At 40.6% G+C, this 25,777-nt stretch overlaps 1 protein-coding gene across 2 annotated transcripts; it reads left to right on the top strand.

Annotated features, from left to right (window-relative positions):
• The first annotated feature begins 4,250 nt into the window (after window positions 1–4,250).
• zdhhc3b (zinc finger DHHC-type palmitoyltransferase 3b) lies at window positions 4,251–25,182 on the top strand. Of its 2 annotated transcripts, none has more exons than XM_061742170.1 (7): window positions 4,251–4,594; window positions 12,024–12,355; window positions 16,996–17,120; window positions 18,312–18,408; window positions 18,590–18,671; window positions 21,101–21,231; window positions 24,057–25,182. In XM_061742170.1, the coding sequence occupies exons 2-7, from the start codon at window positions 12,053–12,055 to the stop codon at window positions 24,213–24,215; spliced, it is 897 nt and encodes a 298-aa protein (XP_061598154.1). In that variant the 5' UTR covers window positions 4,251–4,594; window positions 12,024–12,052; the 3' UTR covers window positions 24,216–25,182. The 2 variants fall into 2 exon arrangements, with proteins under 2 accessions (XP_061598154.1, XP_061598153.1); XM_061742169.1 differs by having other exon boundaries at window positions 4,252–4,601; window positions 24,057–24,812.
• The last annotated feature ends 595 nt before the right edge of the window (window positions 25,183–25,777 follow it).

Below are 25,777 nucleotides of genomic sequence, written 5' to 3'. Positions count from 1 at the left end.
TTACAAGATTAAAGTCGTAATATATAATACAATATATAAATATAACTTCAAAAGATATTCCTCATTTTAACACAGGGAGAAGATGCGTTTCCTGTTAGAGTTCTCATAAATAACCACTTTATTCTCGTAATATTACGACTTTATTCTCATAAATTACCACTTTATTCTTGTAATGTTACGACTTTATTCTCGTAATGTTACGACTTTATTCTATTACCACTTTATTTTCGCAACATTATGACTTTATTCACGTAATTTTACGACTTTATTCTCATTATATTAGGACTTTATTCTCGTAATTTCAAAAAATTTTTTTGTCTTAGTTTGGCCCTAATACTCTGTCGTATATACAGGACTGTCTCAAAAAATGTGAATATTGTGATTTTCTGTAATGCAATTACAAAAACAAAAATGTCATACATTCTGGATTCATTACAAATCAACTGAAATATTGCAAGCCTTTTATTATTTTAATATTGCTGATTATGGTTTACAGTTTAAGATTAAGATTAAGATATTTGAGTTTTCTTAAGCTGTAAGCCATGATCAGCAATATTAAAATAATAAAAGATTTGCAATATTTCAGTTGATTTGTAATTAATCCAGAATGTATGACATTTTTGTTTTTTTAAATTGCATTACAGAAAATAAAGGACTTTATCACAATATTCAAATTTTCTGAGACAGTCCTGTAAACATTCTTTTGTACCTTCTGCATCTCCTTCTCAATTCCATGAGGAAAAGTAGCTGTTGTGGTGCTTGGCTTTTTAGATTTAAACTTGTTGTCGTTTATTATGTGTATGCTGTATGTGTATATATTGCTGCAAAATTCATTGTCCCATTGGGGACAAATAAAGTGATTGATTGATTGACTGATTGACTGATTGATTGATTGATTGATTGATTGATTGATTGATTGATTGATTGATTGATTGATTGATTGATTGATTGATTGATTGATTGATTGAGATACTACAGTTATTCACGTTTGTGTATGTGAAATTTGCACATACCGTCCTCCGTCCGCTTCGCGTTGGATGGTTCACGCCCGCGTCGTCCATATATTTATGATAATGTGACCTCGTCGGGCATTATCCCTTACTTAATGTCCATTTATTCATTTGGTGTTATTTGCAATTGGTTATGTGTGCCGAATTGAAGGTAATTACATACAGAAATGACAGATAACGTGTACATAATTTTGTTATTGAGAAAAGGAAATACAGTCAGTGAAGTGTTATCGTGAAAAATTGTATACGTTTTAATTTTTCTAGTTATAATGTCAGATGAAGCGTTCCAAATCAAAAAGAATGAGCCCTCTAGTGTATCTCTCCGTTGCCTTGAACAGGCTGTGTGCTGCAAAATGTGCTGCAGTGCTGGGGCCGCTTTTCCCGCGCTGCCAAGCGGATGTGACGTCACATGACGCTGCATGCGCGTTCTCCCCGTTCTCCCGTGCCGGCTTCACTGTTGGCTGCAGTACCCCCAACGGCCGTCGTGGTGAAGGGTGGCGCTAGAGAGTCTCATTTCTTAAAAGGAGCCTCATGCTCCTATAAAGCAGCACAACGTAACTTTCAGCTTTTGTTGAGTTTGGCGGCTCCTTTGGACAAAAGCGGTAGTGCTTTACCAGTAGTGTGGCAGGGTTCCTACCATCCACTTCCAAGTTACATAGTGCCAGTGAAGGCGATACAGACCCCTCAGACAATGACAGAGGTGTCATTAAACCTGTTGTAAGTTGATGTACCATCACAATGACTCTGGAAATATGATATTAAGGTGGAAAAGTTACATAGTGCTGCTTTAATGTTCACCTGGAAGAAAACATTCTTTTATCAAGTGTAACAGATGCAAACATTTTCTGCAAATGCTCCCAGCAACTTTGCAGCTCTTTCAGAAAGGATTGGCTGAAAAACATTGGAACCACTGCTAACTTCTATTTACATAATGTGGGCGTGTCCCTGTGCTTTTTATTATTTTACCTCTTTTCTTATCATTTTATTTCATTTTAATTTGTTATTTACTGTTTAATTGTGTGTTGCTGCTTTTAATGTTGATGTAAAGCACTTTGAATTACCTTGTGTTAAATTGTGCTATAATAAACTTGCCTTGCCTTACTATACCATAACAACTTGTTTTATCCGTAAGTTGAATTTTGTAATTGAAAACAGTTAATAGTATTATGACTCAATTCATACTGCTTTGAAAAAACGATTGATCCAAGTCTTTTTAAGAACTACCATTTACATGATATAAAGCTACATTGTATCATTAAATTCTAACGCTTTTAGATGATTTTAGATGCTTGGGGAGTGGTGTTAGAAATAATAGTAAATAAACTACAAGTGTGGCATTTTGTCGTTTCTATAGAGGTTCCCAATGAAAGTTTGTATAATTACCATAGTTTTTGAATGACAGTTTATGGAAAGTTTATGAGTTTGTATACTGTAGTTTCTTTTTTCTCTAAAAATGTCAAATGAACATTTTACATTTGGTCATCTTGGTTATGATTTCATACCTTTGTTTGTCAATGTCTGACTCCTTACTAGACATGGAAAAAACGTATTCATGCATTCATAATCATGTAACAGCTAAATGTAAAGCATTACCAGAAAATGTACAATACATGTTTACTTTCAGTTCAAATAATGAAGATAGTCGTAGAAAATTTAATTTTAAACATCTATTTCCCCGAACAACTTTAAAGCAGATGAGTGTTTCTGTTGTTGGAATTAAGTTATGGAATTTATTACATTATGATTTAAAGGGCTGTATAAACATATTTCAGTTTAAAAAAAAATTAAAGAGATAAAAATAGCAATGTATGGATGAAATAGTTCAAATGTATAATATATGCGTATGGAGACAGACAATCTATCTTAGATTTTTTTGTTTTTCTTTCTTTGTGATGTTAACTAAGTAATTGTGCAGACCATTTGTTATTATTGTTCAATTTAGTTTTGAGGGAGGGGCAGGTAGAATAAGATTTTCTTCTTCCTGCTCCTTTCTGGTTATGGAATATGCTTTTGATTGTGTTTCATTTTACTTGTTTGTTTGTTTTGTTTGCATATTTCATGATTGGAATAAATAAAAATGAAAATGAAAAATGAAATAAACAGAAATCCCATTTAAGCTCACATCCTTAACAAATGTTTTTTTTTTAAATCTTAATTTTTACATCACAGGTAGGACTGCATGAAGATGAAAACAATGACAATTTGACTTTAAATTAAAAAAAATATCCACCAGGATGTTCCAAGCCTAAATCAAGGCCATTTACTTGATCTTTTTAACCCTTAACTCTCTCCTTCCTTCTCCCTTCCTCTTTCCTTCCTTCCTTCATCCCTTCTTTCCTCCTTTCTTTCTTTCATTCCTTCCTTCTTTCCTGCCTTCCTTCCTTCCTTCTTTGCTCCCTTCCTTCTTTTCTCCCTTCCTTCCTTCTTTCCTATCTTCTTTCCTTCTTTCCTTATTTTTTCCTTTCCTTCCTTCTTTCCTCCCTTCTTTCCTTCCTTCCTTCTTTTCTCCCTTCCTTCCTTCTTTTCTCCCTTCCTTCCTTCTTTCCTATCTTCTTTCCTTCCTTCCTTCTTTTTTCCTTTCCTTCCTTCTTTCCTCCCTTCCTTCCTTCTTTTCTCCCTTCCTTCCTTCTTTCCTTCCTTCCTTCCTTCCTTCTTTTCTCCCTTCTTTTCTCCCTTCCTTCCTTATTTCCTATCTTCTTTCCTTCCTTCCTTCTTTTTTCCTTTCCTTCCTTCTTTCCTCCCTCCTTCCTTGACCCAAAGACAGCACAAGGGTTAATATTCAAGGAGAATGAGAGAAAACTGAAAGGAGGAGAAGGAGGACGATGAAGCACATGTACCCCCCCCCCCCCTGTTTGCGGAATATGGAAAATGCTTTAGTTGATGATTGTGTTGTTGTTATTTTACTTGTCTGTTTTTTGTTTTTTCTGTTTGCATATTTCCATGATCGGAATAAATAAAAAATTAAATGAAATGAAATGTTCAATAGATTGGATTATTGCAATGGCATCTTTACAGGCCTTTGATTTACCTGAGGTGGGTGTGTTCCAGTTCACTTCAAGGGCAAAACATGGCACCCGGGAAAAAGACACCCCACAAACTGCTCATCAGAAAACCTATGGGTGCCGTCCCGGGTTGTCAGTGCAGTAATATTAACAGTCCACACAGGAAGCCTGGACCGGTCGTGACGGTGTCTTGTTCAATAATGTTACCGTCCATGGAGAGGACCGGCGTGTGCCTGGCAGTCTCAGCTGCGGGCACACTCCCCCACGCCAGGAACAGGAGGCGTGCGGGACTTCCTGGTTGGATGTGGATCATTTAGCTGCGATCATTGAGCTTTATTAAGGCACCCGAGGAGGAAACATCCAAACACTGGCCTGCATTAAGACTCTGGTGCCATTTAGCATTGAAGCTGACTTATTAACACCTGTTTAGAAGCGGAGGCCAGGAGCCGGGGAGCTGCTCCAGCAGCTGCCCGGACATGAGTGTCGTTAGCCGGGACTGAGCTAAGTGAGATCGCTCTAGTTCCCTAAAGGCTCCAAACTACGCGGAAAAAAGCTCAAGAAATCCCCAAGACAAAGCCAAAAGTGAGAGGTGGGTTTATACACGGTATATGTTTTACTTTGGAAATGTGACTTGTGTATTTATAGGTTTATCTGTAGTCAGTTTCAAGCTCTCCCAGCTGCTGGACTTCAGGCTGATTTTTGGTTCCGCGTTACACCGACGCAGAGCCTACGGCTTAGGTTGCGCGTCGCCGCGTACTCTACGCCGTAGGGTACGCCGTCGATTTAACGCGGAACCATAAATCAGGCTTTCCACATCCTCCTGCTGCTGCAGCAGGAATTTGAGTTTGTAAAAGTGAATCAAGAACAGACACATTTGTTTAACTTAAATACAAAAAACACTTTCTCTGACTCTGTTTTTCAGACTAAATGTAATTTTTAAAATTGAAATGTAAAAATGGTGGCTTTCTGTTGAGTTTTAATTTTTAGATTTGATTTCTTTAGATTAGATTAAATTAGATAGTCCTTTATTTCTCCCTCAATGAGGAAATTCACTTTGTGCAGCAGCAGTACACACAACACACAGATGCAGGGGAAGGGTAAAAATACTGTCTCAGAAAATTAGAAAATTGTGATAAAGTCCTTTATTTTCTGTAATGCAAAAATGTCATACATTCTGGATTCATTACAAATCAACTGAAATATTGCAAGCCTTTTATTATTTTAATATTGCTAATCATGGTTTACAGCTTAAGAAAACTCAAATATCCTATCTCAAAATATTCTGGGAATCTTAATCTTAAACTGTAAGCCATAATCAGCAATATTAAATAAATAAAAGGCTTGCAATATTTCAGTTGATTTGTAATGAATCCAGAATGTATGACATTTCAGTTTTTTTTAATTGCATTAGAGAAAATAAAGAACTTTATCACAATATTCTAATTTTCTGAGACAGTCCTGTAATTACAAACAATAAACAGTATATACATTGGAATGAAAATAAAAAGTAGTGCAGTATGGGAAAGAAAGAAAAACAGTGCAAAAAAAAAAGCGGGTAGGATCTTGTTGTTATTGTCCGTGGCTACTTGTTGCTGGCTGGACGAGACTTTTTAAGATCTAACATTAGACTTTGGGAATTTGTACACCTTGTATTATAGATTAACTGAAAATCTCAACATTAGTTACATCCTGAACCAGACAAACACTGATCCCTCATCCAGTTAACCAATGTAATATTGTATTGGGATGAAACTTGTTATTTGCACCCCTAGCAGTAATGGGGGTCTAATGTACGGTGGCCGACAAGGGCCAAATGCACTGCAACGGCCTAATGCTTCTCAGTTAAGGAAAACAGCTTCAAGTACAGAAACGATTCAAATTCACAAACTCTTCTTTTGAAGATGGTTTCTTGTTTTATATGGTTTTGTGCTTTGCATCGTTTCTCTATTTGCAGAGCGTTTGATGATGCTGCCTTTGTCTTTGTTTTTTGCAGCGCGTTTTTTCATTTGCACCACGTTCCTCTTTTTGTATCTCGTTTTGAGTTTGTGAATTTGAATCGTTTCTGTATTTGAAGCCGTTTTCCTTAACTGAGACGCATTAGGCCGTTGCAGTGCGTTTGGCCCTTGTCTGCCACCGTACTAATGGCCTCTTTACACAAATATTTGTTTCTATCATAAAAGTTTTTTTTTCCGGCACCTTTCCGTTGCAGCCACACCCAGTCATCTGTTGATTGGTCAGATCAATCTCACACAAGGAATTACTTTTTTTCTTACTCACAATGTACATAAATGATAACATGACAAATAATTCAACTTGAAAGAACAAGGAACACACAAAGCAATAACTTAAAGAAAGGTATAAAAATAAATAAGTGAAGTGTTTAGAGGTTGTGTGTGTGTGTGTGTGTGTGTGTGTGTGTGTGTGTGTGTGTGTGTGTGTGTGTGTGTGTGTGTGTGTGTGTGTGTGTGTGTGTGTGTGTGTGTGTGTGTGTGTGTGTGTGTGTGTGTGTGTGTGTGTGTGTGTGTGTGTGTACTGTATATGTATGTTATATTTAAAGTAAGGATTATGCTGACAACAGAGAGTTGTCACTTTAATGTGACTTAGTAAAAAAAGAAAACTATAGGCTCTATTTACAAACCTTTTTTTTTGTTTAGTTTATTTCGGTCATGAAATCACAAAAAAAAGAATAAAAATGACAACAAGAAAATGAATACACTGTTCAAAGAAAACATTACAAAAAAGTTTCAAATATACAAATAACATCTAGACCGAAAAAGGTGTAGGCTGAAGCAAAGCTTATTATTTGCCTACCCTCAAAAAGATTAATTAAAGTAATGAAATGAAAGCAAGAAGTAAGAGAAAAGACTGACAGTAAAACAAATTGCCTCCATGGGGATAACAAAAATTCCTCAAGAAATAAAAAAAATAAATTAAAAATAAAGGTGCAGTCTACATGTTTCCTTCATCCTTAAAAAATCTAATCAAATCACCAATTTAATAAATACCCAACTCAACATAGCAAGCTTTTAAAATGAAGCTTAATCTTTTTCAGCGATGAATCAGCCACATGACAGGAAGAAATAACACGATCCAATGAATGCCCTCTACTTTTGTCCTTTCTTAACCCAATCACATTGTTCTTTGAAGTTTCCTCTGTTTTGATGGGAATTACAATATGAGGGACGTGAGTTCATGCTGTTGCACCTGGCAGAGAAAATGTAAAACCAGGTCAAGGGCTTCCCATTCCAAACGGAACCGTTACTGGTCAGTGGAAACATGGCTTAACACACCTAAGATGCAGATCCAGATGAGCTGATTGGCTGAATAATCAGTAATTCCAATGATAAATCAATTAAAAGGGAAAGTATCCTGGAAAATATGAAAACCCCCAATGCCTCATATGTTGTCAAATAAGAGGTTTTACTCTTTTTATTTATCTTGGCAGTGTAAATGGAGAGTGTTTGGTTTGTCATTTGGACAAAAAACAAGCGATTAAAGGTTTGTGCTCTGAGGAAAACTCAAATATCCTATCTCAAAAAATTACAATATTCTGGGAATCTTAATCTTAAACTGTAAGCCATAATCAGCAATATTAAAATATTAAGAGGCTTGCAATATTTCAGTTGTAATGAATCCAGAATGTATGACATTTTTGTTTTTTTAATTGCATTACAGAAAATAAAGAACTTTATCATAATATTCTAATATTCTGAGACAGTCCTGTACGTTAAAGCAAGAAAAAAAAGCTGTTTTTCATAATAGGTCCCCTTTTAAGTAAGATAATAATCAGTAGTTACATTTATAATGATTCATACATAAAGCAATGTGATTGGGTCTCAAATTTTGGCTTACAGACAAAATTCTGGAGTTTAAACAATCCTCAGTCAATTTTTACAAAGCAAGAACTGGAAACCCGCATTAAAGACCAAAACCACATGAATCCATGCTGTTTTGATAGAAAATGTCCACTCTTTACCGTCTTATACCAGATCCAGGGTTGTGTTCACTTCAGAATTTCCCTTTGATAGTCTCTGCCCGGACAGAGAGATTTTATATTTACTCATACGCTGATAAATACAATCTATGCCAAGTTTAGCGGTAGCTGGTTTAACCTCCTGATAATGTGATTATGTATGAGTTGCAAAAGACTTGTCAGTCTCTTTTGCAACTATGAACACAGTAACAGTGCATTTTTATACTGAAAAGTGTCATCAAATGAGGTTTTTCCTGACTGGAGAAGTTATTTTGGGTTGCCTGGATCTTTATTGACCTCATCCATCAGTAGTGTTTTTAAAGTTTGGTTTTTGTTAAGCTCTTAATCTCCTAGTTTTGCTGAACTGGGCAGGTCTTATGTTGGAACCATGTATGTGATTAAATAAAACATATCGGGCGTTTCTAGTGAAACAGGAATGTGCTGAGTGATCTGCAGATCTTGACCGACAGGTTCAGGTTGTAATCTACAAACATTTGCTTTGGGTTGTCAAAGCAGAACCACATCAAAGTAGTTAACTTGTTTAGCCCTGTAGAAAGTTAATGTGGTTTGCCAGCTCAGTCGCTGTCATCATCACACTGTGCCATCACTGTTCGCTCTAGTAGCAGGGTATCAAACATTTCCATGAATTATTGAGTGTCTGAATGTGTTGCATACACTTTGAGTGAGCTCAATGCTGCAGGATAAATCTGGTATTTTCACAGTTTGCGTCTAACACGCAGATTTAGCTCCAGACTGGCGTTGGCTTGACAAGTGTGGTGAGTTTCTGCTGCCGTTTTGAAGCCAGTTGTCATTGTCAATGCAGCTTTTCACTGAGGACTATAAGCAGTACTGGAGTTGAGGGGGATGAGGGGGGATGACATCCCCCCCTGAAATAAAAACGGTCCAAATCATCCCCCCCTGAAATAAAAATGGTCCAAATCATCCCCCCTGTAAAACTGCCATCCCTCCTTTCCATCCCTTATGTCATTTCATCAATGAATGTAGTTTTACTGCTATTTCAACATTTAGAGCCATCACCAGAAAAATAACTCATTTGACAATTTTCACCTGTTTCAAGTAGGGCTGGGTGATTTTGGACAAAAATAAAATCCAGATTTTTTTTCTCTGAAAACCCGATTTTCGATTTCGATTTTTTTGGTAAAACTACAAAAGACAATGGAATAAATTGTTTCAAATATTTTATCTTTATTTCTAAAGAAAAATAGCAAACAAATTTCCCTATTGGGAATGAAGTGCAATTGAAAGATACTGTAAATCCTCCTTGAGTTTAGTAAAGTGACAACATTTACAATTTTCTTGACCAAACAAAGGCAAACTAGGCCATGACTAGAAGAGCTCTGTCTGTAATGCAGCCAGCTGCAAAAAAGGAAAATCCATTTTCCCATTTTCCTTTTTTTTAACATCGTCTTGATTAATAAATCCGATTTAGATTTAAAATTGATTAATCACACAGCCCTAGTTTCAAGTAAATTTTCACTTGAAATAAGTAGAAAAATCTGACAAGATTTATCTTATTTCAAGCAAAAAAATCTTGTTCCACTGGCAGATTTCTCTACTTATTTTAAGTGAAAATCTACTTGAAACAGGTGAAAATTGTTGTTTTTTCCAGTGATGAATCTTGTTTTAAGTGTAATGAGATTTTTTTTACTAAAATGAGACATTTTAACTAGAAATAAGACAAATATTCTTGTTAAGATTGTGAGTTTTTGCAGTGATCCATTTTACTTATCCTGTGAAGGACAGAGTCGTATTGATAAGTTCAGAAAAGTGTTTTTTATTGTTGTGTTTTGATGTATTTGATGTAAGCCCAGTGGATATTTAAAGCTTACAGAAGGCTGCATTTAACTGCTGCTATGTCATTCCTGCAGTATTTCTGCAGGTGTTTTGGTCACTGCTATTATTTGTAATATATTATATTATTTGTAATCAGCACAAATTATCTGTCCCCATATGATTAAAATCCACCATCCCCCCCTGATTTTTTTTTTTTACAACTCGAGTACTGACTATAAGACTCATTCAGAGGAGTTAACAAACTCAACTTGTGCAGTCAGTTTCACTGCAGGCCTTTTGTTGAGGGTTTCCATCTCATTTCAGGATTTAGTTTTGGTCCCCCCAATCGTGTGAATCATCACCAGTGACATTACCAACTTCATCACATCCCCTACCTCACAGAAATACGTTTTTAACTATATAAAGAAGAATATTCAATTTGAAAACATCAAAATAAGCACATTTTCCCGTTAAGTGTATTTTTATAAATCCCAACCTTTGCGTAGAAGGTGTTGTGTGCATCTTTCAAGCCCTGTTTTGTGCACACGCAAGTTTTATAAATGAGGTCCCTGAACTGGATCTGTAATGGACCGTAAGATGTTTGAGTTTAATCCAGAAATGACTGATCAATTTTATTGCCTATAATTGAATTCTTGCCCTTGGATAGATGTGCTTAACCAAGATGATTGGTCAAGCCTTAATAAATGTGGACGGAATGGGGAGATTAGAGTGTTTCTCAGTTAAGGGTAATACATCAGTTGCTCTTTGATTCCTCTAACTTGAGGCTTAGATTTTATTTAAGAGAAGAGTGCAGAGGTCCAGTCATCCTTGGAGAGTTAAATGCTTTTATTGCAGCCTCTGTGATCTGCACATTAGCCTGAGACCTATTTTGGGTTTCCTGATATTTTAACCCTTTTAGAAGTCATATTTTGATTTTCATTTTGAAAACACACATGCCTAGATTGCTTATTCATGAACCGAGTCTCCAGACGGCGCTGGATGCAACACGTGAGGCCAGTGCACTTCAGGCTGTTTGCGTAGACTTTATGCTTGAAGTATTTTTTTATTTTTCATTTTTGAGGCCAGATGGGGAATTACGGCGTCTAAATCCAACGGCTGCCTCCTCTTTTCGCTGTGGGAGGAAGTTGCATTGTCTGCTCTCGTTGCATCAGACCAGAGTGGTGTTTTCTTCCTGCTGTTATGTTTTCATGTTGACCTTATTTGTTGAGTCACTCTGTCCCTAAAGCATGAATGAATGAATGAATGAATGAATGAATGAATGAATGAATGAATGAATGAATGAATGAATGAATGAATGAATGAATGAAGTTTATTCAGTCATGACAACACAAAACGACACCAAAAAACTTGCATTAACATTTCAGACAAAACCAATAATCATGTGTTTTACAATGACCGAAAAGGCATAGGCTGAAGCAAACTGCTTATAAAAGCCTATCCTTTATTACCAACTTTCTTTTTTTGGCTACCGACCTCCAGAAAACCAAAAAGAGAATAGAAAAGCAAAGAGACATTAAGATAAACAATTGCACTTATAAGCTTCAAAAATATCTTTACAAACTATTTTCTTAAAAACCAAAAGAGAATGACATGTTTTTAATGTATGTTTGCATCATTCCAGAATTTAACTCCAGTAATGGAGACACGTCTCCTTTTCATACCTTTTTTAGCTTTTTGTACAGTAAAATTGCAGACACCTCTAAGATTATAACGAGTCTCCTGAATTGAAAAAACCTCTGTATTGAGTCGGGGAGCATTTTTGATTTTGCTCTGAACATAATTTGCATGATTTTTTAATAAAAATAATCATAAATTTTCATAACATGAGAATTTAGAAAAAGTGGCACCGTGTGAGCAAAGTAATCAGCCTTATTGATGATACGTATGGCTTGTTTTATTATTGAATTTAAGGTGGTTTTAAAGGTGGATCCCCACAATTCCACACAGTAAGATAAATAGGGAACAATAAATGAGTGGTAGATCAAATGCAAAGCCTTGGAATTCAGTACATTTCTGGATTTATACAGGATTGCAAGTGATTTTGAAATTTTCCCTTTTAATGTATTCAATGCTTCTGTATTTATTTATCATCCATGACAACGTAGTTCCTGCTCATAAATGTTGTGCATACACGATGGCACAATACAAGTAAGGCTTTTAGATAAAAAAAAATAACAAGTTCAAACAAGCAGCTAATTATCTATCCTTTCCTCTGTCCTGCAGTATGTGGTTGGAGCCCGGGCTGCTCTAGGATGAAGAGCCCGGCCCACCGCACCCGGGACATCGAGCGGCACGCCGGCTACCTGCGGCCCGAGCACTGCGTCCCCCCCCCGCCCCGCAGCGGCGCCGGCACCATGTGGTTCATCCGCGACAGCTGCGGCATCGTATGCGGCATCATCACCTGGTTCCTGGTCCTCTACGCAGAGTTTGTGGTGGTGTTTGTCATGCTGTTCCCCGTCAAGAACGTGGTCTACAGCCTCTTCAACGGCGTGATCTTCAACGGCCTGGCCTTCCTCGCCCTGGCCTCCCACGCCAAGGCCATGTGCACAGACCCGGTAGGTCCTTTAACACAGACCCGGTAGGTCCTCTCACACAGACCCGGTAGGTCCTCTCACACAGACCCGGTAGGTCCTCTCACACAGACCCGGTAGGTCCTTTAACACAGACCCGGTAGGTCCTCTCACACAGACCCGGTAGGTCCTCTCACACAGACCCGGTAGGTCCTCTCACACAGACCCGGTAGGTCCTCTCACACAGACCCGGTAGGTCCTCTCACACAGACCCGGTAGGTCCTCTCACACAGACCCGGTAGGTCCTCTCACACAGACCCGGTAGGTCCTTTAACACAGACCCGGTAGGTCCTCTCACACAGACCCGGTAGGTCCTCTCACACAGACCCGGTAGGTCCTCTCACACAGACCCGGTAGGTCCTCTCACACAGACCCGGTAGGTCCTCTCACACAGACCCGGTAGGTCCTTTAACACAGACCCGGTAGGTCCTCTCACACAGACCCGGTAGGTCCTCTCACACAGACCCGGTAGGTCCTCTCACACAGACCCGGTAGGTCCTCTAACACAGACCCGGTAGGTCCTCTCACACAGACCCGGTAGGTCCTCTCACACAGACCCGGTAGGTCCTCTCACACAGACCCGGTAGGTCCTCTAACACAGACCCGGTAGGTCCTTTATCACAGACCCGGTAGGTCCTTTAACACAGACCCGGTAGGTCCTTTATCACAGACCCGGTAGGTCCTTTAACACAGACCCGGTAGGTCCTCTCACACAGACCCGGTAGGTCCTTTAACACAGACCCGGTAGGTCCTTTAACACAGACCCGGTAGGTCCTCTCACACAGACCCGGTAGGTCCTCTCACACAGACCCGGTAGGTCCTCTCACACAGACCCGGTAGGTCCTCTCACACAGACCCGGTAGGTCCTCTCACACAGACCCGGTAGGTCCTCTCACACAGACCCGGTAGGTCCTCTCACACAGACCCGGTAGGTCCTCTCACACAGACCCGGTAGGTCCTCTCACACAGACCCGGTAGGTCCTCTCACACAGACCCGGTAGGTCCTCTCACACAGACCCGGTAGGTCCTCTCACACAGACCCGGTAGGTCCTTTAACACAGACCCGGTAGGTCCTCTCACACAGACCCGGTAGGTCCTCTCACACAGACCCGGTAGGTCCTCTCACACAGACCCGGTAGGTCCTCTCACACAGACCCGGTAGGTCCTCTCACACAGACCCGGTAGGTCCTTTAACACAGACCCGGTAGGTCCTCTCACACAGACCCGGTAGGTCCTCTCACACAGACCCGGTAGGTCCTCTCACACAGACCCGGTAGGTCCTCTCACACAGACCCGGTAGGTCCTCTCACACAGACCCGGTAGGTCCTCTCACACAGACCCGGTAGGTCCTCTAACACAGACCCGGTAGGTCCTCTAACACAGACCCGGTAGGTCCTTTATCACAGACCCGGTAGGTCCTTTAACACAGACCCGGTAGGTCCTTTAACACAGACCCGGTAGGTCCTTTAACACAGACCCGGTAGGTCCTTTAACACAGACCCGGTAGGTCCTCTCACACAGACCCGGTAGGTCCTCTCACACAGACCCGGTAGGTCCTCTCACACAGACCCGGTAGGTCCTCTCACACAGACCCGGTAGGTCCTCTCACACAGACCCGGTAGGTCCTTTAACACAGACCCGGTAGGTCCTTTAACACAGACCCGGTAGGTCCTTTATCACAGACCTGGTAGGTCCTTTATCACAGACCCGGTAGGTCCTTTAACACAGACCCGGTAGGTCCTTTAACACAGACCCGGTAGGTCCTCTCACACAGACCCGGTAGGTCCTTTAACACAGACCCGGTAGGTCCTTTAACACAGACCCGGTAGGTCCTTTAACACAGACCCGGTAGGTCCTTTAACACAGACCCGGTAGGTCCTTTATCACAGACCTGGTAGGTCCTTTATCACAGACCCGGTAGGTCCTTTAACACAGACCCGGTAGGTCCTTTAACACAGACCCGGTAGGTCCTCTCACACAGACCCGGTAGGTCCTCTCACACAGACCCGGTAGGTCCTCTCACACAGACCCGGTAGGTCCTCTCACACAGACCCGGTAGGTCCTCTCACACAGACCCGTAGGTCCTTTCATCACAGACCCGGTAGGTCCTTTCATCACAGACCCGGTAGGTCCTTTAACACAGACCCGGTAGGTCCTCTCACACAGACCCGGTAGGTCCTCTCACACAGACCCGGTAGGTCCTTTAACACAGACCCGGTAGGTCCTTTCATCACAGACCCGGTAGGTCCTTTAACACAGACCCGGTAGGTCCTTTCATCACAGACCCGGTAGGTCCTTTAACACAGACCCGGTAGGTCCTCTAACACAGACCCGGTAGGTCCTCTCACACAGACCCGGTAGGTCCTCTCACACTGACCCGGTAGGTCCTCTCACACAGACCCGGTAGGTCCTCTCACACAGACCCGGTAGGTCCTTTAACACAGACCCGGTAGGTCCTTTAACACAGACCCGGTAGGTCCTTTAACACAGACCCGGTAGGTCCTTTAACACAGACCCGGTAGGTCCTCTAACACAGACCCGGTAGGTCCTCTAACACAGACCCGGTAGGTCCTCTCACACAGACCCGGTAGGTCCTCTCACACAGACCCGGTAGGTCCTCTCACACAGACCCGGTAGGTCCTCTCACACAGACCCGGTAGGTCCTTTAACACAGACCCGGTAGGTCCTCTCACACAGACCCGGTAGGTCCTCTCACACAGACCCGGTAGGTCCTCTCACACAGACCCGGTAGGTCCTCTCACACAGACCCGGTAGGTCCTTTAACACAGACCCGGTAGGTCCTCTAACACAGACCCGGTAGGTCCTCTCACACAGACCCGGTAGGTCCTCTCACACAGACCCGGTAGGTCCTCTCACACAGACCCGGTAGGTCCTCTCACACAGACCCGGTAGGTCCTCTCACACAGACCCGGTAGGTCCTCTCACACAGACCCGGTAGGTCCTTTAACACAGACCCGGTAGGTCCTTTAACACAGACCCGGTAGGTCCTTTAACACAGACCCGGTAGGTCCTTTAACACAGACCCGGTAGGTCCTTTAACACAGACCCGGTAGGTCCTTTAACACAGACCCGGTAGGTCCTCTCACACAGACCCGGTAGGTCCTCTCACACAGACCCGTAGGTCCTTTAACACAGACCCGGTAGGTCCTTTAACACAGACCCGTAGGTCCTTTAACACAGACCCGGTAGGTCCTTTAACACAGACCCGTAGGTCCTTTAACACAGACCCGTAGGTCCTTTAACACAGACCCGTAGGTCCTTTAACACAGACCCGGTAGGTCCTTTAACACAGACCCGGTAGGTCCTTTAACACAGACCCGGTAGGTCCTTTAACACAGACCCGGTAGGTCCTTTAACACAGACCCGGTAGGTCCTTTAACACAGACCCGGTAGGTCCTTTAACACAGACCCGGTAGGTCCTTTAACACAGACCCGTAGGTCCTTTAACACAGACCCGGTAGGTCCTTTAACACAGACCCGGTAGGTCCTCTCACACAGACCCGGTAGGTCCTTTAACACAGACCCGGTAGGTCCTTTAACACAGACCCGGTAGGTCCTTTAACACAGACCCGGTAGGTCCTTTAACACAGACCCGGTAGGTCCTTTAACACAGACCCGGTAGGTCCTTTAACACAGACCCGGTAGGTCCTTTAACACAGACCCGGTAGGTCCTTTAACACAGACCCGGTAGGTCCTTTAACACAGACCCGGTAGGTCCTTTAACACAGACCCGGTAGGTCCTTTAACACAGACCCGGTAGGTCCTTTAACACAGACCCGGTAGGTCCTCTCACACAGACCCGGTAGGTCCTTTAACACAGACCCGGTAGGTTCCTGACCAGGATGTTTGTTCCCCTGTGGCATTCATTCATTCATCCATTCATCCATCCATCCATCCAGCTGATAAGTGTAAGGTTTAACCCTTGTGCTGTCTTTGGGTCAAGGAAGGAGGAAGGGAAAAAAAGAAGGAAGGAAGGAAATAAGGAAGGAAGGGAAAAAAGAAGGAAAGAAGGATGGATAGAAGGAAGGAAGGAAGGAAGGGAGGGAGAAAAGAAGGAAAGGGAGGAAGGGAGAAAAGAAGGAAGGGAAGAAGGAAGGGAGGAAAGAAAGAAGGAAGGAGGGAAGGGAAAAAAGAAAAGAAGGAAATAAGGGAGGAAAGAAGGATGAAAGAAAAGAAGGAAGGAAGGAAGGAAGGAAGGAAGGGAGAAAAGAGGAAGGGAGAAGGAAGGAGAGAGCAGGAGGAAAGAAGGAACAGTAGAATTAGGTAATTTTGACCCAAAGACAGTACAAGGGTTAAAAAAAGTAATACAGTTAAAATGTATCTTGGTTTGAATTATTTCTCTATAATGGAACTAGATGATACTTGGTAAGGGTTTTTGTGCCAAAAAATAAAGTATGTATGTCTCTCTGTGCACATTCACAGATCTCTACTGATATATATAGTGTTTCATCATTTGTAAAATAACATTTTCCATGACTGCCTGCAAACATTCAACCTAAAGCTTTTTGTGTTTGCAGCTTTAGAAACGGCACATAGCTGCATGTTTGTATCTGTTTTATGAATCTAAACAAATTCCCCGTCTCTTTTCTCCACCTGGCTTCCAGGGAGCCGTCCCTAAAGGGAACGCAACCAAAGAATTCATTGAAAGTCTGCAGCTCAAACCGGGGCAGGTGGTGTACAAGTGTCCCAAGTGCTGCAGCATCAAGCCCGACAGAGCTCACCACTGCAGGTACAGAAACAAACGGCAGACTGCTTAAGTTACTCCAGTCTGCCGTGCCCTTCCTTCTGGGAACTCCTGTTTGTTCCTGCACTCCTGTCCCTGCTCCCCCCTGTGTGAGACTACCTGGGCTGCAGTTCTCTGCAGACTCTGCAGCTTCATGGTGGTAATTACCTCTGCTGCTGCTCGCCTGTTTCTCTGGGGTCTCAAAGCGTGAAAAGTGCAAAAACACCTCAAGAGTAATTGAATTGCAAAGAGTGCGAGTGATCAAAGCCAAAAATGAGTAGATATTTGAATGAAATGAATGAGACATTGTTGTATATGGTGCATATAATAGATGCACCAGAATAACACTTTTCTCTAATGACAGTATACCAACACAGTGGGAGCTTTTCATAACTGACATTGTGTAACCAAAGCACATGGGTGTGTCTTTCTGCTTTGCCATAAGATAAATTAATAGTTGTTACTCATCTGCAGCCTCATACAGTCTCTCAGTTCTGTTGACATATAGTCAACATATACTACAACATAGTGCTGGTATATCAGTTAGTTTAAACCAGGGATCAGCAACCCGCGGCCCCAGAGCCGCATGCAGCTCTTTAGCGCCGCCCTAGTGGCTCCTGGAGCTTTTTCAAAAATGTTTGACCTTTTTTTAATTTTTTTCTCCTTTTTTCTTCTTTTTTCCTTTTTTTTCTCTTTTCTTTTTTCTTTTCCTTTTTAATTTTGACTTTTTTTCTCAACATTTTGACTTTTTTCTCGACATTTCGACTTTTTTCCTCAAGATTGTACTTCAACATTAACCTTGACATTTCAACTTTTTTCTCCAAATGTTGACTTTTTTCTCAACATTTTGACTTTTTTCTCGAAGTACATAATGAAAAGGCTGATACAAGACTTTTCATTTTTTTGCGGCTCCAGACATATTTTTTTGCGTTTTTGGTCCAATATGGCTCTAAAACATTTTGGGTTGTCTACCCCTGGTTTAAACAAATGTTTATTTTGTATTAAACCATAATTGTCATTAGATCTCCACTGTGGAGACTTTTTACATGGTTTTATTCCTATATTTCATACATTGATGTTTTAGAGGTCATGTATAGTCATGGAAACTTGCTTAAAATGTGTATGAACCCTGTCTATTTCCAAGGTTCTGCAATGCAAAGCTGCCTCACTGTTTGTCACTTAATCTATTCCCAACAGTGTATGTAAACGCTGCATCAAAAAGATGGACCACCACTGTCCCTGGGTGAACAACTGCGTCGGAGAGAACAACCAGAAATACTTTGTGCTCTTTACGGTGAGTCCTGGAGCAGAAACGAGGATGAGGATTAGAATGAAACTATGTCTAACAAAGTGTATCTACTTAACGTCATACAAGCGGTGAATTATTTGGGTCTGACTTGTGCCCTTGTATGTTATGTTGATAATGAGTAAGTTAGTATTTTGTTGACATTGAATCTGTGCTGCTTTGTTTTCAGATGTACATTGCACTAATATCCTTCCATGCTTTGCTCATGGCAGCCTTCCATTTTCTGTTCTGCTTTGAAGAAGACTGGTCAAGTAAGTATTACTGTCTGTTACAAAGCAGATCAAATGGAAATAAGTGTGAAAAAGAGGACTGTAGCCTCTGGGTGTGAAACATGGAGATAATGTGAAGGGGATTTAAACCTCCACGCAGTTTACTCTGTATTTGTCTTTGGTTGAAAAATAATTGATGCAACTTTTCACTATTTTTTTTAAATGTTTTTTATTGCCTTGCGTCTCATTGATAGACTCATTGACTCTTCTCAATAGAACAAGGCAGCTCTACGAGTATGTGTGTGATGGGAACTTGTGTCTAGTTTTCAGATCACAGGATGACTCTGTATGCTCTACGTCAGAGATATTGATGTGTGTCCCATCAGATGCTTTTAACCCTGGTACTGTCTTTGGGTCAAAATCACCTCATTCTCCTGTTCCTTCTTTCCTCCTGATCTCTCCTTCTCCCTCCCTTCCTTCCTTCCTTCCTTCCTTTCTCCCTTCCTTCCTTCCTTTCTCCCTTCCTTCCTTCCTTTCTCCCTTCCTTCCTTTGTCCCTCCCTTCCTTCCTTTGTCCCTCCCTTCCTTCCTTTGTCCCTCCCTTCCTTCCTTCCTTCCTTCCTTCTTTTCTCCCTCCCTTCCTTCCTTCCTTTCTCCCTTCCTTTTCTTCCTTCCTTCCTTCCTTCTTTCCTCCCTTCTTCCTTGACCCGGAGACAGCACAAGGGTTAAGATGAGCTGAGTTTTGGGTCTCTAAAAGATCCAAATACTCGTCTATGATCTCTGTCAAGAAATGTACAAAGTTGCTCTGTGGTTTCTCATCGTTTTCCCCACTGCTTATGTTCTAATTTAGAAAAATGAAGATATGAAAAAATTAATCTTGAGGCTGCAGAACAATCCACAAACCATAAATGACATCCCAGTGGCTACATTAGTTTTTTTGTAACATACTAATATGTTTGGAAACCACCAGTTAACACATTTTGATTGTCTATGGATGACAAATTTGACACATTACCTCAGTGTTTAGTAACTTATCACTTTTTATCTGTGTGAGTATTAATCTAAGTTTTAAAGGCGCTAATCACAATAAAAGTGTTTTTTTAAACTGACATCTTTTTAAAGAATGTTTTATTCTAACTTTTGATAAAGTTAATCACTAATGAGCACGAGGCATCCATCAGTAAAGTGCTCCACTGTTTATGCTGCTACACATTTGAACTTATTAGTGATGCACCGAATGTTCGGTAACAGAAATTGTTTGGCCGAAAATAGCAAAAAAAAAAAAACACGTTCGGTGGAATAAGTGGGGAAAAAACAAACAATTAATAACGACGTGTGATGACGCAATCAAACAGCGAACAGCGTGGAGTGAGGGAGCGGTGTTAAATGTCAGCATGTCAGATTGTTACTTTGATGTGGGAAAAAGCAGAGGACACGAGAAATGATCCAGGCTGAGTTGGATTTGGGAAACCGCTTGGTGATGGAGACGGTGACGGGATGCACAGCAGATAAAAGGTCCTGTACTACAGATTAGGCCTGTGTTGAAAAAATCGATTTTCCAATTCTAAATCGATTCTCATATTAATTCCTAAAAATCGATTCTTATGTCTAAAGATCGATTTTTTTATTTTTTTATTTTTTTTTCCTTTTCCTCTCCTCTCATCATTTTCGCCATGTGAACTTGTCCAGTAGTCAGACACACAGTTTGTCATGACACTTCTGAAAAATGGCAGGTGCTTCATGGCAATATGTGTGCGTGGTGACAGAATAAATTAGATAAGCTAAAATGATTTGTTTACTGCATGAACTGTTGCAATTTCTTTCTTTTTTTGCACTTTAAATGGATATTGAAAGGCCTGTTTGAGTTATTTATTTCTTAGTTATTTCACAATAATTATTGTGAAATTATTATTTCACTAGTTATTTTACAGTCATATAATTCAGGCAACAGCTCAAAAAACATTTTAAATAACACAAAGCCAAATCAATATCGAATCAGATCATGATAATCGATTCTGAATATTAAGGATCGGAATTGAATCGATTCTTGACATTTGAATCGATCCCCAGCCCTACTACAGATACGGTGGAGAACCCTCACTGTCTGATATGACGAGATCCTCCAAGAAAATAACCCAGATTTTTACAATTATTATACAGGGCTTCAAATTGCGGAGATCAGCCCCATCACGACCCGATTAATTGGATTTGAACGGGAGAAAATGAAAAAAAAAATTGAGAAAAAATACAAAGACAAATTGTGACTGGCGGGTATTTCACTGCACATTTATTTGATTTATGCAATGGTGAAAAAATTGGCAAAATAAATGAAAAACTGCAAAGAACCATTGTTCAGTATTAGTCGGTAATCGATCAAGTGTTTATTATTATTTTCGGTTTCGGCCACAAATTTTCATTTCGGTGCATCACTAGAACTCATTTTAAATTTGGAACATTTTTCTCTTCCTGCAGAATGCAGCAACTTCTCTCCCCCAGCAACCGTCATCCTCCTCATCCTCCTCTGCTTCGAGGCGCTGCTGTTTCTGATCTTCACTGCAGTCATGTTCGGGACTCAGGTTCACTCAATCTGCACTGATGAAACGGTGAGTGTCAGTAGTTTGGATGTGAGCATTGTTCAAATGCCAGCTGCTTTTATGTCACAAGTATTGCAGCTGCTGACATTTGACAAAAGATGGCAAATTCAAATATTGCATGAAATGCTGCGGTTGTGTTTTGTACCGTAGGCTCTGCCTCTTTGAGGCTGCAGGACATAAACAGCACTGCCCATGGTCCTGTCCACTTTTATTTAAAATGTTAAATACACTCAATATAGTTAACCCTGGTACTGTCTTTGGGTCAAAATGACCCAATTCTCCTGTTCCTTCTTTCCTCCGGCTCTTTCCTTCCTTCTCCCTTCCTCTTTTCTCCTTTCCTTCCTTCTTTACTCTCCTTGTATATTCTTTCCTTCTTTCCTCCCTTCTTTCCTTCTTTCCTCCCTTCTTTTCTCCCTTCCTTCTTTCCTCCCTTCATTCCTTCTTTTCTCCCTTCCTTCTTTCCTTCCTTCTTTCCTCCCTTCCTTCCTTCCTTCCTTCTTTCCTCCCTTCTTTCTTCCCTTTTCTTCCTTCCTTCCTTCCTTCCTTCCTTCCTTCCTTCCTTCCTCCTTCCTTTACCCGAAGACAGCACAAGGGTTAATAGAAAGACGTGTTTAGGAAACGGTTGCTCTGACCAAGAGACAGGAAGCAAAGCTGGAGACGGCAGAGTTGAAGATGTTTCTTTGTGACGGACAGGGATGAACAAGCACGTCAGAGGAGCAGTCAAGGTTGGACGTTCTTGAGATGAAGTAAGAGAGGGTAGACTGAGATGGTTTGGACACGTGAAGCGTAGGGCTGCAACGATTCGTCGATGTTGTCGACAAAAATGGAATCAAATTTGTCAACAATGAATTCCATCAATTGTCGCCAGACGTGTTTTTTCCAACGGAGTGAGGCGTCTCACTTTAATACAATCTCTGCCGAGCGTAAGCGGGTAAAACAAAAATGACGGCGTCCTGTAGAGCAGCTGCGCGTAATAAAACTTCCAAAGTTCGGGAGCATTTTAGCCTCGATACAGCGAATCAAAAGATTACTTGCAAGGTTTGCAAAGCCAACCTTGTTTTTCACGGGAGCACGTCAGTAATGCATTTGAAGAGAAAGCACGTCGGAGTGTGGAACGAAATGGACTGGCCTTTGTAAGATATTGGTCCGTGTATTTCGCGGCCATCCGTTTTTTTGTTTTGAAATGACAAAATAAAAATAGAGTGATGGATTTGCATCTAACTTTCAGTCAGGTGCCTATGAACTGTCAATTATCCATCAAGCTCCACAATGATCATGTTAACATTAAATCAGATAGATTTGTATGGATTTTTCTCTTGCGGGACAGGAGAAGACACCAAATCAATGCATCTCTATTATCGTGCGCCGTTCGGAAATGAATTCTCTGAGTTTTGCGGGAGCAGGATGAAGAAAACAGTCCCGCTATATAAGGGCTCTAGTACCATCTTTCTTGTGTTTATTATCATTCGCCACATAATTAAAACAACCTCATACTAAATGAAAAAAAAATGACTAATTATCCGATTAGTCGACTAATTGTTTCAATAGTCGGTGACTAGTCGACTATTAAAACAGTCGTTAGTTGCAGGCCTAGTGAAGAGGAGAGATATATATTCGGTAGAAGGATGCTGGAGATGAAGCTGCTAGGTAGCTCAAAGACACAAGATGACGATAGTCAACAAATACACTCAGCAAAATAAGGAAAGTGTGTGTGTTTGAGAGATACCAGACTTAAGTGATCTGCAAGCAGTTTCCAAAAGAGGCTCTTTCAGTTTCTGCTATGAGTTCCCAAACTGAAATGGAGTTGATGAAGGATAATGGTTCTGAAATCAGGTCTGTTGGCGTTTTTTCTTCTTCTTCTTCCTCTAAATCAGAGTGCAGATGGAAGTAGGAGTCGGTAATCCACTTAAAGCCGCCCACGAGGATGACTCACTGTGTCACAGTATTCACTAAAAGATCATATATTTCAGTCTAATGGGGCCTCGCGTTATCAACTCCGTTGGTGCAGTGTGTGTATGAGTGAGTGAGTGACTGACTCACCTAAACCCAATTAAGACCCGTGAAAGGGAGAACAGAATGCAGAACATGATTAATGTTCCTGCTTGGACATCATATTTAAAGCAGTTTTTGCAGCTCATGCAAATGTTCACTGTAAGCTTTGATGCGGCGCGCATCGCTGATGTTAGCTGTACTTTTGAATGTATGAATGTATTGGTCACCACCAAGAATGAATACTTAGGTCACGACCAAAGGGTCAGGGCTGAAGCCTCGGCTTGTGAATGAATGAATGAATGCCCCCCCTTCTTACATTTCAAAATGTCTTTTGTCTGACATGTTTGATACATTTTCCTTGTATGAAATAAACACAAATGAATAATAACTAACAACAACAAAAAGCATATGCACATTTACATGCATACCTATCTACTTATGACGTACCTACACACATATCCATACCTGTACATACATATATACACACATATCCACACATGTACATACATATATACACACACATCCATACATGTACATACAGGACTGTCTCAGAAAATTAGAATATTGTGATTTTCTGTAATGCAATTACAAAAACAAAAATGTCATACATTCTGGATTCATTACAAATCAACTGAAATATTGCAAGCCTTTTATTATTTTAATATTGCTGATCATGGCTTACAGTTTAAGAAAAGTCAAATATCCTATCTCAAAAAATTAGAATATTCTGGGAATCCTAATCTTAAACTGTAAAATAGAGCGGATGCGACTTGTATGCAGGTGCAGCTTATAGTCCAGAAAATACGGTACTCTTTCTAAATCATCTCTTTCTGTTCTTGCAGGGTATCGAGCAGCTTAAGAAGGAGGAGAGAAGATGGGGCAAGAGGTCTAAATGGATGAACATGAAGGTGGTGTTCGGCCACCCGTTCTCTATAGCCTGGCTGAGCCCGTTTGCCACGCCGGACCACGGCAAGGCCGACGTGTACCAGTACATCGTGTGAACGCTGGAAACTAGAACTCGCTGCTGTCCACACAGACTGAAAAATCCCAACACAGACTCAAATTTGTTTTAACCATCCCTACATTTTTTATTCCTTCATGAATAATTGATGTTTTCAGGTTGTTCTGTTAGAAGTCATCCATCTCTTTACGGTGCTGGCTGAGATTAATGAGGTGGTGCTGCTGCACAAAGACAAAGCTGTACGAGTAAATAAAACCTCTCAAACGAAGCTACAACAAACCTTTTGCCAAAAGTTGACCAAAAGAAGACGGAGCTCTCTGGAAGTTCCTGCAGTATGTCTTAATCTTAGTGTGCCGATAATTTGGACTGAAGTCCAGAAAGTTTTCCCCCCATGCAGCGTAATCACGATGCTGAGACGAACACCAGGGCCAGATGCAGAAATGAGGAGGAAAAACACTGGGTTTCATGAAGGAGATGGTGTCAAGAGAACGTGCCCGTGTTGTTAAGGTGTTGGTGAATTCAGGAGGGTTGGGTGGTTAGGGACTGTAGCACCCTATAATGTAATAATTTCCCATAATGTAATAATTTCCTATAATGTAATAATTTCCTGAAATGGTAATAACGCCTGAAAATGTAATAAAATTTGCACTTAACTCAATCGAAAATGTAATAAAACCCAATAATGTAATAACTTCACCAATAATGTAATAAAATATCCTGATGGATATTGTAATAACATTTTTACCGATAATGTAATACCTTATTACGTTATTGGGAATTTACTACATGGTACTCAAAGTCTACAATTTAACCCAATATTCATTCTGGTTTTTCAAATCCAGCGTATATAACATTCTTAGATTCTTAAAACACAAAATGTAGAACTCTGGACTGAAAATGAACAAATATATTACTATATCAGTTTTGGAAGAAAAAAAAAGACTCACCTGAACATTTAATAAATTCCCACTAACATAATATGGTATTACATCATCGGTTAAAATGTTATTACAATATCAGTCAGGATATTTTATTACATTATTGGTGAAGTTATTACATTATTGGGTTTTATTACATTTTCGATTGAGTTAAGTGCAAATTTTATTACATTTTTAGGTGTTATTACATTTTCAGGAAATGATTACATTATAGGAAATTATTACATTATAGGGTGCTACAGGGACATAGCAAAATGTGCTATTAAAAACCCATTTTATGCATTTAGTTCCAAGTTTTCTTGTAAATGACCATCTCCTGATTTGCTGTATCGGCGTTTCCTCAATAGTCTTTTGCTGAAAGCTGCAGATGTTTTGCCTTAGAAACAGTGCATTAGTGAGCGGTGGCATCTGACATCTTGAAAGGGGACATAATATATATAAATCGATAAATTGTGACAACTTCTGAGACAGAAAAGGGACATGGGTCAATCCCCTTTTAAGCATAACTCTATTTTTGCCTTAATGTGACAATCCAGAATCACAGTTCCCTCCCGTGTGAGTTTGCTGGAGCCGTCTTTCACAGGTGGATTGTTGATGGTCGTACTTTGGTTTGCAGTGAGCCACTTCCTTTGGCATGCTGCAAAAATGAGTACAGATCACTTAA

The sequence above is a fragment of the Cololabis saira genome, chromosome 15 (assembly GCF_033807715.1).
Source record: "Cololabis saira isolate AMF1-May2022 chromosome 15, fColSai1.1, whole genome shotgun sequence".
In the NCBI taxonomy this organism is placed as follows: domain Eukaryota; kingdom Metazoa; phylum Chordata; class Actinopteri; order Beloniformes; family Belonidae; genus Cololabis; species Cololabis saira.
The sequence above is the reverse complement of the archived record's forward strand: the minus strand, read 5'-3'. Positions and strand labels throughout refer to the sequence as shown.